This window comes from Erpetoichthys calabaricus, chromosome 6 (assembly GCF_900747795.2).
Source record: "Erpetoichthys calabaricus chromosome 6, fErpCal1.3, whole genome shotgun sequence".
NCBI classification, from domain to species: domain Eukaryota; kingdom Metazoa; phylum Chordata; class Cladistia; order Polypteriformes; family Polypteridae; genus Erpetoichthys; species Erpetoichthys calabaricus.
The window spans coordinates 213,080,349-213,101,213 of record NC_041399.2 but is presented as its reverse complement, the minus strand read 5'-3'; the positions used below and the strand labels follow the sequence as shown (position 1 = coordinate 213,101,213).

General features: G+C 44.4%; 1 protein-coding gene across 1 annotated transcript in view; it reads right to left on the bottom strand.

Annotated features, from left to right (window-relative positions):
- LOC114644108 (dynein axonemal heavy chain 5-like) overlaps positions 1-20,865 on the bottom strand; it is a 424,175-nt gene that overhangs the window by 75,137 nt on the left and 328,173 nt on the right. The window contains 6 exon segments of the mRNA XM_051928807.1: positions 3,738-3,920; positions 7,234-7,389; positions 12,585-12,779; positions 14,799-14,975; positions 17,638-17,865; positions 20,056-20,223. Coding sequence (XP_051784767.1) covers positions 3,738-3,920; positions 7,234-7,389; positions 12,585-12,779; positions 14,799-14,975; positions 17,638-17,865; positions 20,056-20,223 — 1,107 coding nt within the window.

The following is a 20,865-nucleotide window of genomic DNA, read 5'->3' as shown; positions in this document are numbered from 1 at the left end:
CCTCCCACTCATTTTTGTCTAATGTTATTTTTTGTATTTGAAGATAAATTGGACCCTTTTGTTGCAGTATACGATGCTCAAAACCCCAAACCTTGAGCTGTTTTCTGTTTCATTATTACAATGTATATATGTGTACTGGAGAATATAACTTGACAAATCTGCTCGAATGGGACACGCGGACCTCAAAAGCGGGGCCCCCTTAAGCACGGGGCCTGGGGCAGTCACCCCACTTGCCACCCCCCCAAACGGTGCTCTTGATGTACTGTTGTCACAAGCGTGTTAGAGGGTCACCTTCCCAGCTCTTCCAAGGTACTCTGCAAAACGTGAAATCTTAGTAAGTGAAATGGATTTCTATCGAGACATTACATCTGGTTTTCTTTATTGCAAGAATTATTGACGTATCAAAAAGTTTGTGTTTATGATTTTTTTTAGCTTACTTTAAGAAATCTCATCAAGTAAATTTTGCTTACTGCATTGGCAGATCCATCCATCCATTTTCCAACCCGCTTTACCCTAACACAGGGTCACGGGGGTCTGCTGGAGCCAATCCCAGCCAGCACAGGGCGCAAGGCAGGAACAAACCCCGGGCAGGGTGCCAACCCACCGCAGGGCACGCATTGCAAAAAAGCAAAGCAACTCCCATTTACAATTTTTTTTGTCTAATTTTTGTATATGCATTGTTTGCAGTGCCAGCAGTACCAACTAGAGACACCGGGGGGGCGCCATCACTAACCACCTTATCTCCTTTTTCCACTTACAGCCCGGAGACGCCGCCCAGTGAGGGTAACTAACCCACCATTTTACAGTCCAGGAGCTACAAAAAGAGGGGGGCCCTCCTGGAATATGGAGGACGACCCACCAACTGGAAGGAAGTGCAACGAGACACCTGGCAGACCTCATTAAATTCTGTAACAGTCAATGGCTTGTTTTGATTTGTTCTATTCTTGCGCCGTTGCACGCTTGCTCTTATATCTAAAAGAAGTGAAAGGGGTTGGCCAGTTGGTACATCCAACATTTCGCCTGAGGTCCTGTGGTTACTAGCAGTCGATGACGCTATCAATGTGTAATAAATTTTGGACATTAGAAAGAGTTAGGATATAGCAGGTTGGATAATGGATGGATGGATAGACAGAAAGAGTGTGATGAGAACAGGCCGTTCATCCAAACGAGCTGAGGTGGTCCAAACTAACGTCAAGTCGAGATCTGAAGGTCCCTAAAGTCAGGCTGAAATCAAACAAATCACTGGGAGTGCAGAACATCCACAATACCTTAAAGTGATTAAGGAGGGCAGCAAGTGCAGAGAGTAACCGTTAGAGAGTTTGGATTAAATCTCAGCACGCTGGGGAAATTCCTCAGGACCGCAGGCCCGGAAATATTACACTGGATTTAGAAAATATTCCGACCCTTTCTCTTTTTGGACACTTTATTATGTCATAGATTTCATTTTAATTGAGTAAGTTTGTCATTTTTGATTAATGAATCCACACTCATTGACCTGCAATCACGTCATACAGTCATATGAAAAAAGTTTGTGAACCCCTCTCAGCCTGCAAAATAATTGACTCTCCTTTCAACAATAAAGATAACAGTGGTCTGTCTTTCATTTCCTAGGAGTACTGCGGTGTTTTCTAAACAAAGATTTTTAGTGACGCAGTATTTAGTTGTATGAAATGAAATCAAATGTGAAAAACTGGCTGTGCACAAATGTGGGTCCCCTTGTCATTGTGCTGATTTGAATGCCTGTCACTGCTCAATGCTGATTGGTTGATGAGCTCGTTAAGCCTTGAACTTCATAGACCGGTGTGTCCAATCCTGAGATATAAAGGGATTTAAGGTGGTCAATTACAAGTTGGGCTTCCTTCCCTTTGACTCTCCTCTGATGAGTGACAGCATGGGATCCTCAAAGCAACTCTCCAAAGATCTGAAAACAAAGATTGTTGAGTCTCCTGGTTTAGGGGAAGGCTACAAAAAGCCATCTCAGAGGTTTAAACTGTCAGTCAACTGTAAGGAATGGAATCAAGAAATGGAAGGCCACAGGCACAGTTGCTGTTAAACCCAGCAGGTCTGGCAGGCCAAGAAAAATACAGAAGCGGCATATGGACAGGATTGTGAGAATGGTGACAGACAACCCACAGATCACCTCCAAAGACCTGCAAGAACATCTGGCTGCAGATGGTGTATCTGTACATCGTTCTACAATTCAGCGCATCTGTATGGCAGGGTGATGAGAAAGAAGCCCTTTCTGCACTCACGCCACAAACAGAGTCGCTTGTTGTATGCCAATGCTCATTTAGACAAGCCAGATTCATTGTGGAACAAAGTGCTTTGGACTGATGAGACACAAATGGAGTTATTTGGTCAGAACAAAAAGCTCTTTGCATGGCGGAAGAAGAACACCGCATTCCAAGAAAAACACCTGCTACCTACTGTCAAATTTGGTGGAGGTTCCATCATGCTGTGGAGCTGTGTGGCCAGTTCAGGGACTTGGGGCCCTTGTTAAAGTTGAGGGTCGGATGAATTCAACCCAATATCAACACATTTTTCAGGATAATGTTCAAGCATCAGTCACAAAGTTGAAGTTACGCAGGGGTTGGATATTCCAACAAGACAATGACCCAAAACACAGTTGGAAATCTACAAAGGCATTCATGCAGAGGGAGAAGTACAATGTTCTGGAATGGCCGTCACAGTCCCCTGACTTGAATATCATCGACAATCTATGGGATGATTTGAAGCAGGCTGTCCATCAAATTGAACTGAACTGGAGAGATTTTGTATGAAGAATGATGAACAAGACCTCCATCCAGAATCAGGACACTCATCACAGGCTATAGGAGGACAGCGTCTAGAGGACAAAAGGAGGCTCAACTAAGTATTGATGTCATATCTCTGTTGGGGTGCCCACATTTATACACCTGTCTAATTTTGTTATGATGCATATTACATATTTTCTGTTAATCCAATAAACTTCATGTCACTGCTGAAATCCTACTGTGTCCATAAGGCATGTCAGATATTAAAAGGAAGTTCAGCCAATGAGAAACAAAAATCCAAAGAATTAAGAGGGGTTCCCAAACTTTTTCATATGACTGTATTAAAATGATGATCAGGCAGAATAAAGTGACCTTAACATGCATCATGGGTAAAAATAACAAAGAAATGAATAGTGAAAAGATTGAGTATCACGTGGCAAGGACAGGTGCGCCAGTGAAAAGTCAGCAGCAGTAGTAGTAGCAGCAGTCGTGGAGGTTATCGTGAAAGTCTTATTTACAGATGTGACCAACATCGCCACTCACTGGCGGAATGACAGACTAAAACTTATTAAAACACACAGCAGAAGCCACAAAGCATCCATCCATCCATCCATCCATTTTCCAACCCGCTGAATCCGAACACAGGGTCACGGGGGTCTACTGGAGCCAATCCCAGCCAACACAGGGCACAAGGCAGGGACCAATCACGGGCAGGGTGCCAACCCACCGCAGGACACACACAAACACACCCACACACCAAGCACACACTAGGGCCAATTTAGAATCACCAATCCACCTAACCTGCATGTCTTTGGACTGTGGGAGGAAACCCACGCAGACACGGGGAGAACACGCAAACTTCACACAGGGAGGACCTGGGAAGTGAACCCAGGTACCCAGGTCTCCCAACTGCAAGGCAGCAGCACGAAGCCAGAAAGCAATCCTGCTAAACACAATGCTGAGGTTGTTCGCTTCGGTCCTTACCTGCTTCTCAGTTTGAATCACCCGGCCAAGCAGTTGGTCCTCAAGGCCTTTCATTGTCACTGTGAAGTCAATGACCGCCGTCTTGGCACTGATCTCTGGGGTGTAGGCAGGGTTGGCCAACTTGGTGGTGACGTAGAGTGTGAAGCCTTTCATGACGTCAATTTCTTTATCACCAACTTTTACCTGAAGGAACGAAAGAACGCAACGTCGTCATTTTCAGCTTCCTAAGTCATCTGCCTTTTCCCACCCGGTGGAATCTCCTGTTATTGGTGGATTTGTGCCTTTGCCTTTTTTAATGTGGGCTTCTAATTGGATAAAGTCCTGGAACCATTAGTTCAACTGCAGGCCAGGTCCCTACACTGGACAGATAATGGCCTGCTCCACAATCATCACAACCGCTGAATCATTCGTCGCGAGTAAGTACTGAGCTCTTCGGCCCACTTGTGTCTTGTCACTTATCTCTGCTGGGTCAAATGAGACAAACAGATCATCAATGGGAAGGAAATATGAAGTTCACATCATAGCTCCTGATACACTCAGCTCTATGTGGGGTGACAGTTTAAATGGGAATTACTGGCAAATGGACTAAAGAGCAGTTAGGCTTGTCAATGACTGGTATATCAATTGGGTGCTCTTGGGGGTTCAGGGTTGTTACAAAAGACCATCAGCACTTTCATTATGAACATTATGGTGGAGTCACATGGACTGGGAAGGAGAGAGAGAAATGAGACGGAGAGAGAAAGAGACTGGGCAGAAGGGGCGGAGCAATAGAGAGAGAGAAAGACAGACTGTCAGAAGAGGTGGAGCCTAAGAGAGAGAGAGAGAGACTGGTCAGAAGGGGCAGAGCAAGAAAGAGAGAGAGAGAGAGAGACTGGTCAGAAGGGGCGGAGCAATAGAGAGAGAGAGAGAGAGAGAGAGAGAGACTGGTCAGAAGGGGTGGAGCAATAGAGAGAGAGAGAGAGACTGGTCAGAAGGGGCAGAGCAAGAGAGAAGAGAGAAAGAGAGACTGTCAGAAGGGGTGGAGCCTGTTAGAGAGAGAGAGAAAGACTGTCAGAAGGGGTGGAGCAAGAAAGAGAGAGAGAGAGAGACTGGTCAGAAGGGGTGGAGCAATAGAGAGAGAGAGAGAGACTGGTCAGAAGGGGTGGAGCAAGAAAGAGAGAGAGAGAGAGACTTGTCAGAAGGGGCGGAGCAATAGAGAGAGAGAGAGAGAGAGACTGGTCAGAAGGGGTGGAGAAAGAAAGAGAGAGACTGGTCAGAAGGGGCAGAGCAAGAAAGAGAGAGAGAGAGAGACTTGTCAGAAGGGGCGGAGCAATAGAGAGAGAGAGAGAGAGAGAGAGAGAGAGAGACTGGTCAGAAGGGGTGGAGCAATAGAGAGAGAGAGAGAGACTGGTCAGAAGGGGCAGAGCAAGAGAGAAGAGAGAAAGAGAGACTGTCAGAAGGGGTGGAGCCTGTTAGAGAGAAAGAGAAAGACTGTCAGAAGGGGTGGAGCAAGAAAGAGAGAGAGAGAGAGACTGGTCAGAAGGGGTGGAGCAATAGAGAGAGAGAGAGAGACTGGTCAGAAGGGGTGGAGCAAGAAAGAGAGAGAGAGAGAGACTTGTCAGAAGGGGCGGAGCAATAGAGAGAGAGAGAGAGAGAGACTGGTCAGAAGGGGTGGAGAAAGAAAGAGAGAGACTGGTCAGAAGGGGCAGAGCAATAGAGAGAGAGAGAGAGACTGGTCAGAAGGGGCAGAGCAAGAGAGAAGAGAGAAAGAGAGACTGTCAGAAGGGGTGGAGCCTGTTAGAGAGAGAGAGAAAGACTGTCAGAAGGGGTGGAGCAATAGAGAAAGAGAGAGAGACTGGTCATAATGGGTGGAGCAATAGATAGATAGATAGATAGATACTTTATTAATCCCAAGGGGAAATTCACAAATATATGATAGGGGTTGAAAGCTCAGGAATAAAACTATTTTATGATACGTGATTCGTTTTTTCTCCCTTTGTGGATCTCCAACTGCAAATATATATATATATATATATATATATATATATATATATATATACAGAGAGAGAGAGAAAAAGACTGTGGGAGGGGGCAGAGCAATAGAGAAAGAGAGAGAGTGAGAGAGAGAGAGACTGGTCAGACGGGGCGGAGCAATAGAGAAAGAGTGAGAGAGAGACTGGTCAGAAGGGGTGGAGCAATAGAGAGAGAGAGAGAGACTGGTCAGAATGGGTGGAGCAATAGATAGATAGATACTTTATTAATCCCAAGGGGATATTCACAAATATATATATATAGAGAGAGAAAAAAAAAGACTGTGGGAGGGGGCAGAGCAATAGGGAGAGAGAGCGAGAGAGAGGGACTGGTCAGAAGGGGCAGAGCAAGAGAGAGAGAGAGTGAGAAAGACTGTGGAAAGGGGCGGAGCAATAGAGAAAGAGTGAGAGAGAGACTGGTCAGAAGGGGTGGAGCAATAGAGAAAGAGATAGCAAGAGAGAGAGACCATTCAGAAGGGGCGGAATGAGAGAAAGAGAGAGAGAGAATGTTAGAAGGGGAGAGGAAATGAAAGGGAGAGACAGAGAGATGCCATCAGAAGGGGCAGAGTAATGGAGAGAGACTGTCAGAAAGAGAAGAGTCTGAGAGAGCCATAGACAAAGAGACAAAGAGAGACAAAAATGCTGTCATAAGGGGTGGGGAAAAGGGGGGGGCACATTGTCAAAAGGGGTGGTGCCTGGAAGACAGAATATGAGAATGAGACAAAGAGAGACAGAACTGCTCTTAGAAGGGGTGGAGCAAGAGAGAGAGAGAGAGAGAGGGTGGAGCCTGAGAGAGAGAGAGAGCAATATACAAAGAGACAGAGAGAGAGAGTAATGCTGTTGTAAAGGGTGGGGGGGGGGGGGGGGGGGGAGAGACACAGCCATGAGGGTCAGAGCGGGTGAGAGAGAGAATGTTAGGGGGTAGTGAAAGAGAGAGGGAGTGACAGAGATACCATCAGAAGGGGTAGAGTGAAAGAGAAACACTGCCATGAGGGGACGAAGTCTAAGTCAGAGAGTGACAGAGAAAGAGACAGAGTGACAGAACTGCTGTTAGAAGGGATGGAATGAAAGAGAGAGAGAGAGAGAGAGATGTGGACAGAAGGGGCGGAGCTATCCTGTCTGTTCTGCGCTCACTCCAGCACTTAGAAATTATTGAGAGAATTGAACTGACTGTAAAATGATAAATGCATGGAAGACAAAACACAGTCAAGTCATAACCAAAATGACAAAAGATAACTGGGCACCAAGTTAAAGAGAAAACCAAAAAGAGAAGTCTGGAATACGCAACCAAAGTCCAGAACCTGAAAACAAACATTCTTTACTTATTTGTTATCCACTGAATTAAAACTTCCTAATAATTCAATATAATTTGAGCTATTATAAAATTTTGCTTTGAAGTAAAGTCTCCCCCTTGCCCCCGTGGTTCCATTTCCAGGACGGTGCACACACCTGCTGTTTGTTCACTGCCTCCTGTGACTGAGCCTTACCTTGAAAGTAGATCCCGATTTAATGAAGTTCTTTTCCAAGACGTTATCGAGAGCAGGATCGAGTTCTTCTCCGACATCCTCAATGAGCAGGGGTCTCCCAAGAGACAGACTGTCCTCCAGGTGGGATCTGAAGTATTTATGATTCAAAGACGTCACCTGTAAGCCAGCAGCGACTTATTCAGTAAAGCATTGTGACTCAGAATCACGAGTGAAGCATTACCTGTGTTATTATAAAAATACCACACTGTGTATTAAACAGAAGAGAAATGAAAAGAATAAGAAACTTTAATATAAAAGAAGAGAAATTTACAATATTGTTAAACTGAAGAAGCTCTTCATAAGCTGCCTGCTCTTTGTTATTTGGTATGATCCCGTTGTGTTTTTCATTTGTAATTTCTTACATACTCGTTTTTTTTTCCTGTACGTTTTCCCTGTCAATAGGTTTGAATTATGCAGAAACTAAATATTGCATCAGTTTTCATTTTTAAGATGTTTTTTGTCTACTGCCAAGCTGCTTTACCACCCATGGCAACCTTCCCACCTGAGATACCTGGAAGCCTTGGAATCACTGGATGTAAAGAGGCTGTCATCAGATTAGATGACCCATCCCAGAATGACCAGCTGGCCGTGGCCTCCAGGACTGTGACTGTCCCCGACTTTGTCTGTTATTACTGACAGGGGACGCTGCCAGAGGTTAATTTCCTTCAGTGATGCTGCTGACTGAGTTTTTGAGACCCCCCTCTGTCACTAAGAAGCCCCCCTATAGCAGGATACGGCTACCATGGGTCAGAATTGAGGGAAGGATGACTCCAGAGAGGTGGGGGTCCGTATCCTGCTATAGGGGGGCTTCTTAGTGGCTACCACCAGGGTTCACTCATCCATAGAAGTATTCAGACCCCTACTAAAGTACTTTGTAGAGGCTCCTTTGGCATTCATTCCAGCAGACTCACTACCAGCTTTGCACACCTGGATTAGGGCATCTCATCACCCTTCTTCCTGGCAGGTCCTCTCAAGCTCCATTAATCTGGGTGGGAAGCATCTGTAAACCTCCGTCTTTGGGTCTTTCCACAGATGTCTTATGGCATTTAAGTCCGAGCTTCAGCTGGGCCACTCAAGGACACTCTGAGACTTGTCCCAAAGAAACTCCATTGTTGTGCTGGCACTATACTTCAGGTCACTGTCATACCGAAAGGTGAATGTCTGCCGTAGTCCAAGGTGGCCTGCACTCTGGAGCAGCTTCTCTTCAAGAACCTCTCTGTATTTGTCTGTATTCATCATTTCCAAAATTGGGACCACCCTCATTGTAACAAGCACCCCCATAGCATGATGGTGACACCATAGGAAGATGATGAGCAGTAGGAGTTTTGTCCAAAGGGTTCAATGTTTGCCTAATTACACCTGAGAATCTTGTTCCTCGAGCTCACGGTGTCCTTAACCCTTAAACCGCCACATACTTGGGGGGGTTAATGGACCCTCGGACGCCAAATACTTTTTTGCTGCACTGTTTAAGGAAACGTCAAAGTTCACCAAGAAAAAGTGAAATTTTAACGGAACACGTATTTTTTTTTCATGCACAATTACTGCAACACGGATCATTTTACAGACTGACAACGAACTGTAAAAAATATAAAATAAAAAACTACCGCAACAATCAATTATTAGATGTACAAGGTGCGAGTGACGCCATTGATGAAATTCAGTAAATCGCCGAGCTAACTGCCCTTGAACTGACTGCACACCGAGGCCAACGCTGAGGCTGTCAGGCCAGTCTAGTGCAGTGGCTGAATCCCCTGTAATGCTGCAGGGGGCGCCAGTGGTCCTGAGCTGCATGGACTGATCAGCTCCGGCGGGCACTGGGAACCGACTCTAGCCAGTTGCAGCGATTTAAGGGTTAAAATACCATCATATGCCTTCTACTTAAGAGTAACTTCCGTCTGGCCAATCTACCATGCGCGTCAGATCGATGAAGTACTACTGAGATGGCCCTTCTTCCAATGGTTTCTCCCATCTGAAGCTCTTGAAGAGTGACCATTAAGTTATTTAGTCACCTTCTTGACCAGTTACTTAATTTGGCTGGCTCTAGGAAGAGTCCTGTGTATTCCATCCATCCATTTTCCAACCCGCTGAATCCGAACACAGGGTCATGGGGGCAGGAACCAATCCCGGGCAGGGTGCCAACCCACTGCAGGACACACACAAACACACCCACACACCAAGCACACACTAGGGCCAATTCAGAATCGCCAATGCACCTCACCTGCATGTCTTTGGACTGTGGGAGGAAACCGGAGCACCCGGAGGAAACCCACGCAGACATGGGGAGAACATGCAAACTCCACGCAGGGAGGACCCGGGAAGCGAACCTCAGGTCCCCAGCTCTCCCAACTGCGAGGCAGCAGCGCTACCCACTGCACCACCGTGCCGCCCTCCAAACATCTTCCATTTCACAATTCTTGAGGTGACATTGCCCCAGGGAGCACTCAATGAACAATCTTGCCCCGGTCTAACACTTCACCACAGTTTGACCACTGAGGCCTACAGAGAGTTCCTTGGACTTCAAGGCTCGGATTCCATCCTGACATGCAGTGTGAGTTGTGGTCCATGTGTGTCTTTCTAAATGATGGCGTTGCCGCACCCACCACAGGACAAAACAGCTCAGGATCCTGGTTGGCACCATGGCACACATGTGGTCCAGTCCCACCATCTGGAAATGACCCTCTATCTGCCGCAGCCAGGTGTTACGTGGGCGACCCCATGTCCTGGTCCAGCCACTCAGGTCCTCAACAATGAGCCAGATCACCCTCGGGTAATCATGTCCCATGGCCGTAGTGTGACCTGACACTCACAATGCGGGTCATGTGCCTCGTTCAGGACTCCATGAGAAACACAAAGTCAGACCAGTGGCACCCAAGGATTGGAAGAGACACACATGATGAAGTCCAGTCTTCATCTCAGGTCATTGGATGGAGGCCATGTCTCGCAAACAGGGAGCACCAGGACTCTAAAGACTTGGATCTTCGTCCTTTTGCAGATATCAGGAGCGCCACACTGGTACAGCGCATTGTCACTCCCACCACACAACATAACACCTCGGGATTCTGGTTGGCAACCCCCACCCCAGGAAGACACGTAGTCCAGTCCCACCCTCAGGAAAAGACCCTCTGTCTGCCACAGCCAGGTGTTACGTGGGCATCCCCTTGGCCTGGTCCAGCTGCTCGGGTCCTCAACAATGAGAATCATCCTTGGGTAATCGTGCCATATGGCCATAGTGCCATAACTGAGGCTTCCTCACAATGCAGGTCATGTGCCTCATCCGAGACTCCATCAGCAACACAAAGTCAAACCAGCGGCCCTCAAGGATTCTCCAAAGTACTGAAGGACTCCAGTCTTCATCTCAGGTCACTGGATAGCGTCCATGTCTGTCCACCATATAGCAAGACAGGAAGCACCAGGACTCTAAAGACTTGGACCTTCGTTCTTTTGCTGAGATCTCAGGAGTGCCACACACCCCTTTCCAGTGACCTCATGGACCCCCACCCAATCTGTCTGCTGACTTCATAGGAAGAGTCACCAGAGACAGAAATGTCATTGCTGGGGTAAGTAAAACCTCTCAACGAGGTCAACACTCTCCCTGCAGGGGATCCTGTGAGCCAGATCACCCTCGGGTAATCGCGCCACATGGCCGTAGTGCTGTAACTGACGCCCACCTCACAATGCAGGTCATTTGTCTCATTCAGGACTCCGGGAGAAACACAAACTCAGACCAGTGGCATCCAAGGATTCTCCAAAGAGACACACATGAAGGATTCCAGTCTTCATCTCAGGTCACTGGATGGCGGCCATGTCTCGCAAACAGGGAGCACCAGGACTCTAAAGACTTGGATCTTCGTCCTTCTGCAGGGATATCAGGAGCGCCACACACCCCTTTCCAGTGACCTCACGACCCCCCCGTCCCCCACTCCAAACCGTCCACTGACTTCATAGGAAGAGTCACCAGAGACGTGAATTCAGTTCAGGTGGACTCTAATTAAGCTGTAGGAACATCTCAAGGAGAATTAAAGCAAACAAGGAAGCACCTGAGCACAATTTGGGGTACTGCAGCAAAGGGTCTGAATATACGTCTAGAAATGATAAGATTTCAGTTTTGGATTTTTAATAAATTTGCAGACCTTTCTGAAAACACGTTTTCATTTTGTTATAAGGGGGTTGAGTGAAGATTGGTGGGCAAAAGTGGAAAATGTACCCAATGAAAATGAAGTCGACAACACCATAAAGGGATGGAGTCTGAAATACTTTCTGAATCCATGGCATATCACTACAACACCACCATGAGAAATCTTCCAATCACATTATAAATTGATATTTTAATATAAATCCATCTCTCGGTGATAATTGATATGATGAGGTGACTATCTAACAGCTGCTCTAAGACTCAAATGGGATTCTAGTCCTGGATCTTCTAGGCCAATGTGCCCCATGATGTTTCTCCACTTCAATTTCCAGATAATCTTTAATAAGGCCAGGCATGCTGGACAGATCCCCAGTTGCCTATCTTTGTCATCTGACAACAGGGTCCCAGTAACTTCTACCGGGAATTCATTGTGCCAGCTTTGGGTAGAATTGAGGTCTCCAACATGCATTTTGATGGGCACCACTCTTTAAGCCATGGACTTTGAAATACTCAGTATAAATAGGACTGTGGGCGGCACGGTGGCGCAGTGGGTAGCGCTGCTGCCTCGCAGTTGGAAGACCTGGGGACCCGGGTTCACTTCCCGGGTCCTCCCTGCGTGGAGTTTGCATGTTCTCCCCATGTCTGCGTGGGTTTCCTCCGGGCGCTCCGGTTTCCTCCCACAGTCCAAAGACATGCAGGTTAGGTGGATTGGCGATTCTAAATTGGCCCTAGTGTGTGCTTGGTGTGTTTGTGTGTGTCCTGCGGTGGGTTGTCACCCTGCCCAAGATTGGTTCCTGCCTTGTGCCCTGTGTTGGCTGGGATTGGCTCCAGCAGACCCCCGTGACCCTGTGTTCGGATTCAGCGGGTTGGAAAATGGATGGATGGATGGAAATAGGACTGTCCCACCATCCCCACAATCATGGTCTTTCTCAGGACAGTTACTGGTGGTCTCCCTCGGTCTCTGTTGGGATTTCACCAAGGCTAAATAAAAAACCCACCTTTGTGCAAACCAACTGCCAGTCAGTAAAGCTAACGTGGGACCTGATGGCATGCAGTTAACGTGAAAGGCAGAAGGTGGGAATGTTACTAAGATTCCGCTGTAATATAAATATGAAGTAAGGCGAGCATTCACACCATCAGAAACACATTGATCAGGAAAAATGAAGATGAGATTCATCACCTGCAGGTCGTTGTTCTTCTCCCTGTTTTTAATCCAGATCTTGCCCTGACCCTGAGGATCAATCAGCAGTGGATACCGAGATGCTTTGGTCACAATGATGCCGTTCTGAATGGAGAGGTCATCGCTGGGAAGACCCTGCAGATTCCACTCCCCAATGGTCGCATTGTCCACCAGCATGTTAATGAGATTGAGGTCCTGCAATGAAATGGAATAGCAGATGATTAGACAGGCCAGTGGCTGGGTGGCTGAATGTGTTTTTAGAGCTTTGATGTCCTGATAAAGAAGTCTGCAAATTCTGAAAGGTTGTAGGCAGCACAGAATGTTAGACGCTGCCTTCTTCATGCCCGTGTGTATCAACTGTTATTAATGATCCAGTCACCAGTCATTGTAGTAGAAGCGGTAGTCGTATTATCACATTGACCTTAGGAGCAGGTGCTAACAAACCAGCTCAGGATCCCCAGATGAGGACCCGAGTGTAGCCATGCGACGGGTGACACCTCAGCACCCAACTACTTCAGATGGAAGGGAACAGTGGGAAGTTGTTTTTTTTTTTTGTAATGGTGGCTGGAGTGCCAATTCTGCCACCAACCCCCTGGTTTCTCCCTGCACATTGGAGGGCCTGCATGCAGGGCTGGATACAGATTAACATCATACCCAAGACGGAGCCATTGCAGGTTAAAGATCTTGCTCAGGGGGCCCAATGGAGTAGAGTCACTTCTGGCATTTACGGGATTTGAACCAGCAACCTTCCGATTGCCAATGCAGATCCCTACCCTCAGAGCTGCCATTCTGCCCTCGCAAGTCAAGTCAAGTCAAGTTGGGGAAGCCTGCACTGGTACAGTGTGTTGCTGTCCCCACCACAAGATGAAACAGCTCGGGATCCTGGTTGGCAACCCCTCCAGTCCCACCCTCCGGAAATGACCCTCTAACTTCCATAGCCAGGTGTTACATGGGCGACCCCTCGGGTCCCAAACAATGAGGGTCCTGCGAGCCGCATCACCCGCAGAGGAACGCGCCACATGGCCGTAGTGCCGTAACTGATGCTCCCTCACAATGCGGGTCATGTGCCTCATTCGGGTCTCCATGAGCAAAACAAAGTCAAACCAACGGTACTCAAGGATTTTCTGGAGAGACACACATGAAGGAGTCCAGTCTTCGTCTCAGGTCACTGGATAGTGTCCATGTCTCAACAACAGGAAGCACCAGGACTCTAAAGACTTGGACTTTCGTGCTTTTGCATAGAAATCGAGAGTGCCACACACCCCTTTCCAATGACCTCGTGACCCCCTCATTCGCTCCCAATCCATCTACTGACTTCATAGGAAGAGTCACCAGAGACATGAATGTCACTGCCGAGGTAAGTAAGCCTCTCGACGAGGTCGACACTCTCTCCACAGACAGACACACTGCTGATTGCTGTGCCCAAGAGGTCATTAAAGGCCCTGATCTTTGGTTTTTATCAGGATTCTCACAAGCCCAGACACTCGGACTCCTCACTCAGTCTCTCGAGCGCACCGATCAGAGCCACCATTGACTCCCTGAAGATCACAGCATCATCAGCAAAGTCAAGATCTGTGAATCTTCTTTACCAACAGATGCCCCACAGCTGCTGGACCCCACGACCTTGCCCAACACCCAGTCCATACAAGCATTGAACAGAGTAGGAGCAGAACACACCACTGACGGACCCCCGAATCAACTGGGAAAAACACAGAGGGTCTGCCACCACTCTGCACAGCACTCACAGTACCAGTGTACAGGCCGGCCATGATATTAAGCAACCTTGAGCACTGACAGAGTACAGTGAAATTCTTACTTGCATGTTAAAATTACATAATAATAATAATAATCTTCTCAGTCTTTCGGCTGCTCCCATTAGGGGTCGCCACAACGATCATCTATTTCCATATCTTCCTGTCCTCATCATCTTGTTCTGTCACCCCCATCACCTTCATGTCCTCTCTCACCACATCCATAAACCTTCTCTTAGGCCTTCCTCTCCTCCTCTTGCCTGTCAGCTCTATCCTTAGTACCCTTCACCCAATATACCCCTCATCTTTCCTCTGCAGATGTCCAAACCAACGCAATCTCGCTTACTTATATGTGTTCATTGTTTTAAGGAGAATAAAATCTGAAGCAAAAAAATAACTCCTATTGAAAAAAAAGAACAAATGAGGCTAAGAATCAAAAAAGAATCAACTAACGGGTCCGTACATCACTATAGGGGATCCTGTTGGTGCTCATCTCCTTCTTCCAAAGTTTCAGCAGAAGATTTCTGTACTCCTGATTGAAAGGCCCAGAATAGGAAAGGAATCCGGTGGCCAGAAGAACATCACCCACCAAGCGATTGATCTGACTCTGGAAAAGCTTACTACTTTGTGTCCATCGAACCTGCAAGGGAAATGGCAGACGTGGAGTTAATCTTAACGAAATGTCATCTAGTGACACAATTGATAAACATATTAGAATAAAAGGCACATTGTGTTCTTCACCGTTTACAAACACCTAAGCAGGATCAGACACATCCATACATCTCCATGAGAACTGCTGGCACCCTCAGGGTGTTTAAGAAGAATTAGAAGAAGACACTATATAATAGATAGATAGATAGATAGATAGATAGATAGATAGATAGATAGATAGATAGATAGATAGATAGATAGATAGATAGATAGATAGATAGATAGATAGATAGAAAGGCACTATATAGATAGATAGATAGATAGATAGATAGATAGATAGATAGATAGATAGATAGATAGATAGATAGATAGATAGATAGATAGATAGATAGATATGTGAAAGGCACTATATAATAGATAGATAGAGAGACATGAAAGGTGTTATATAATAGATAGATAGATAGATAGATAGATAGATAGATAGATAGATAGATAGATAGATAGATAGATGTGAAAGGCACTATATAATAGATAGATAGATAGATAGATAGATAGATAGATAGATAGATAGATAGATAGATAGATAGATAGATAGATAGATAGATAGAAAGGCACTATATAGTAGATAGATAGATAGATAGATAGATAGATAGATAGATAGATAGATAGATAGATAGATAGATAGATAGATAGATGTGAAAGGCACTATATAATAGATAGATAGATAGATAGATAGATAGATAGATAGATAGATAGATAGATAGATAGATAGATAGATAGATAGATAGATGTGAAAGGCACTATATAATAGATAGATAGATAGATAGATAGATAGATAGATAGATAGATAGATAGATAGATAGATAGATAGATAGATAGATAGATAGATATGTGAAAGGCACTATATAATAGATAGATAGAGAGACATGAAAGGTGTTATATAATAGATAGATAGATAGATAGATAGATAGATAGATAGATAGATAGATAGATAGATAGATAGATAGATAGATAGATAGATAGATAGATAGATAGATAGATAGATAGATGTGAAAGGCACTATATAATAGATAGATAGATAGATAGATAGATAGATAGATAGATAGATAGATAGATAGATAGATAGATAGATGTGAAAGGCACTATATAATAGATAGATAGATAGATAGATAGATAGATAGATAGATAGATAGATAGATGTGAAAGGCACTATATAATAGATAGATAGATAGATAGATAGATAGATAGATAGATAGATAGATAGATAGATAGATAGATAGATAGATAGATAGATAGATAGATAGATAGATAGATAGATGTAAATGACTGCAGCCCTCCAGGACCGGAGTTGGAGACCCCCTGCTCTAAGTGATTGGTGTTGCTGTCAGATATTTTTTCCCACTCCCTGTTCTGACCCCCTCAGTTCACCAAGTGGCAGATCCTCTGATGCTCGTCTTTAATTCTGCCCCGCCATTTTGTGGGTCAGGACATCAAACGTTAGAGAAGTGTTGCCCTATCAGAACAATGCCATTACCCCCTGTGATGTGACAAGTCCCATGTCTGGTTGACCGTTCCTATCAATGGCATAGAAGTGATAACCACACAAGCACAGAATGGTGGCTCGGCTCCCTTCAAAAGAGCACAATGGCACCCTTGTAAAGCGTTAGTTCATTTTCAATACATCAAAACAAAAACAACACAAAACAACAAAGACAGAAATGGATTCTGGGTAATAATCCCACACCCCTACAGAAATCTAAACCCTCAACAAATAAAGAAAATCTCTGAAAATGATTTAGAAAACTACCTGCCATAACACTCAGGGTAGCGTAGATTTCAGCAGCACTGGAGGACTCTTTGGAGTGCCAGTCCATATCGTGCCCACACACCTGAAAATTCCCTAAATTAGTGTAACCAGTTAATCCTGACACATCGTGAATGTGGGAAGGAAGACCAGCATAAACTGGTAAAGTGCAACATGGACCTGAATGTAACATACAAAGTAAATGCAGACAACGAACTCTCAGGTATCAACCAGACGATGTGTGCCAGTGGGTGCTAACCAGTGTGCCACCATTTCAAGCAGCTCAGTTCCCTTAATTATCCACGTTTGCCAGGAGGCCTTTTTTGCTTCCATTGCTTTCTTCTGGTGGACCACCACTTTACCCAACTGGACGTCTCACTCCTTTTTGTTTCATAAACTGTGTCACACACATGTGAGTGGAAGGCAGCTAAAGGGCCTGAATGAGGGCAATTCCATGCCAAACCAGGGGGTGGCAGAGTTTCCTGACTCTTTCTCTTTTTCCATTGCAGACCGATTACGGGAAAATCCACCTACTGCCGATGACAAAACTTCTGGTGCCAATGACCGCATTTCCGGTTCTGGCCCTGATGATGTCACTTCCTATCTTCTGCTTGAAAACTGCCACCTTTGCATCATTAAGACAGTTCTGTTTTGCACTCGAACCCGTACACAACTGTACACAATTTAACCAACCTGCAGCCAGAGAAAATTATATGGGTGGCTGCCCCAAATCTTTTTGGCTCATTGTCTCGTCTTTGACAACAGATAAGGAACTCTCAACAATCTCAATGGTAAGGCAACATGAGGAGAACATTGACTTGAACGTGACAACCCGAAGTCATCACGCTGACTCACCTTCTCCCCCGCCGAGACCTTCGATGAGAGCAGTGGCGTTGCTCATCTTCTTGCGGCAGGCTTCGGCGTCGTCCAGGAGGGTCTGCTTTTCACTCATGGCGGCGTTGTACATGGCTTGCACCTCATCCAGCTCTTTCTGCTTCTCGTCCAGCTGCATCTGGGCATTGCTAAGCTCTGTCTGGGCTACCGTAAGCCTCGCCTCCTGCAGCTTCAGGTTTGCCTGAGAGAGGTGGGGGGACACAAAAAAAGAATGAGAAGAAAAGTTAAAATGAGACGATCAGGGCAGTCGGACAACCTAGAAAGAAAAGATGCCTAAAAAAACTAGGAAAGCAATCTGAATATGAGAGGACCGGGGCTGTCAGAGGATGACGATCTTCAAAAAAGTGACACTCGGGTGATCAGATGATTAGCCAAGTAAGTTCGGCAACGTTCAGAGGTCTCTGGTGAACGTGACTGCCATTCAACTTCTCAGCTGCTCAAACTGTTAAGACTGGCGACTTTCATATAAATTCTTGATATGGGACTGTGACCTGCAGGGGGCATCACTGAGCCCCCACACCAGACACAAGTACAGTATATCAGATGTGTGAAATGAAGTCAAGTGCTTCAACTTTACAGAGCACATTAAATGGGCTTCATTAACTCTGTAGAGCAAATCCTTCACTTTCTCATCCACTCCTCCCAGGCGATTGTCTTCCTTCTCCTCTGCTGAGTCCGACTCCCCAGGCAAAGTGGATGGACCCCTTTAAAACCTCAGGTTACTGCCACTTACGGCTTCTTTGGTTTTATTAAATTTATTTATTTTTTATACAATTTTAAATTACCATTGGGAACAATAAATTATAATCAATTAATCTATCTATCTGTATATACTGCCACTCATATCTATCTATCTATCTATTTATCTATCTATCATATAGTGCCTTTCACATCTATCTATCTATCTATCTATCTATCTATCTATCTATCTATCTATCTATCTATCTATCTATCTATCTATCTATCTATCTATCAATATAGTGCCTTTCATATCTATCTATCTATCTTATAGTGCCTTTCATATCTATCTATCTATCTTATAGTGCCTTTCGTATCTATCTATCTATCTATGATATAGTGCCTTTCATATCTATCTATCATATCGTGCCTTTCACATCTATCTATCTATCTATCTATCTATCTATCTATCTATCTATTATATAGTGCCTTTCATATTTATCTGTCTCTCTATCTATTATATAGTGCCTTTTATATCTATCTATGTATTATATAGTGCATTTAATATCTATCTATTATATAGTGACTTTCATATTTATCTATCTATCTGTCTATCTATTATATAGTGACTTTCAAATCTATGTATTATATAGTGCCTTTCATTTCCATCTATCTATTATATAGTGCTTTTTATACCTATCTCTCTATCTATCTATGTTATATACTGCCTTTATATCTATCTATCTATCTATCTATCTATCTATCTATCTATCTATCTATCTATCTATCTATCTATCTATCTATCTAATCTATCTATCTATCTATCTATCTATCTATCTATCTATCTATCTATCTATCTATCTATCTATCTGTTATATAGTGCCTTTCATCTATCTATCTATCTATCTATCTATCTATCTATCTATCTATCTATCTATCTATCTATCTATCTATCTATCTATCTATCTATCTATCTATCTATCTATCTATCTATCTATCTATCTATCTATCTATCTATCTATCCTTAACTTTTTTCCAAGAGCTAAAAGCATTTTGAATCCTGTTACTTGTAGGAATGCTGCTAATTTCTGATTATTTTATTGTTTAACGTTAATTGATATTAATTTTTCTTTCTCCTAATCTTGAGTTTATATATTTATGATGACATTAGTTTTTCAGCCATTGTGTCTTTGTGTCTTACTTTCTTGTCTCTGTGTCTTAAGAGTGTCTTATGTTTTGTAATTTTTCTGCTGCAAACATATTTCCCTCTTGGGATAATACAGTTTACCTAAAAGAAGCCTAATACTCCTTTGTCCCAAATATTAACGATGCTTTTATGAATCCCAAACCAAATGGCATATAACAGACAGACATGTATTGCATTTGTCGTTCCAACTGATGGTGCATCCTAAACATTAACGCTGCTTTTTGAAAATCCCATACAAGTGTCACATAACAGAGACACATACATTTAATTTGCCATTCCAACAGATGACATGTCACATTTTATTATTACAAATGTTTGAGATGTTCCATCTGTTGGAATGACAAGTGCAATGCATTTTATGATTACATGAATTATAAAATACATTTACAATAGATGGTGCACTGCAGACGTTAATGCTGATGTCTACGCTGATTGCTTAGTTTCCAGCCCACCGCTACTTTTGTCATAAATTCTCAAAGAGTTTACCTTAAGAGGGAGGACTTCTTTGTTAATCCCAAAGAAGTACGCCATTGCTTGAGTCCATGAGCAGAGACCCGCCACATTGCCGCAGACTTTCTTCGCAGTTTCTAAGTTGTAATCCTCCATGTCCAGGTAGGGGGTGAGCAGTTCCACGACTTCCTCTGTAATAGAATCCTAAATGAGAAAAAGACAAATAACTTGAGAAACAGTAGTGAGGACAAACGTGTACGTGTTACAAATGTGTGATTTATTTAGGGTTTTTCCCTTTACATTTCTTATAGATTTTGAAGAATTTTGACATTAAGGAATCTGAATTCTTCCTTCCATAAGTTTTCTGAGTTTTTATTATCGTTTATTGTTGCTACTATTGAGGCACCATTCTGTGTTTTGGAAGAGCTTCCATTTTGTGCAGTCCTATCTGGGGTGTGACATTCAGAAGTGGTGCATACTTATACTGCATTTGAGTGGCCATACAGTCCTGTGAAGAAGTTATTGCCCCCCTTTCCTGAGATTGTCATAAGGGGTGGAGCCTGAGAGAGAAAGAGCTGCTGTTAGAAGAGGCAGAACAAGAGAGAGAGACACATACAAAGACAGAGACTGTCATAAGGGATGGAGCCTGAGAGGGAGGGGGAGAGAGAGAGAGAGTGACTGTCAGAAGGGGTGGAGCCTGAGAGAGAGAGAGAGACTGTCACAAGGGGTGGAGCCTGAGAGAGAGAGACAGAGAGAGAGAGAGAGAGAGAGAGAGAGAGAGAGACAGAGACAGAGACTGTCATAAGGGGTGGAGCCTGAGAGAGAGAGAGAGAGAGACTGTCATAA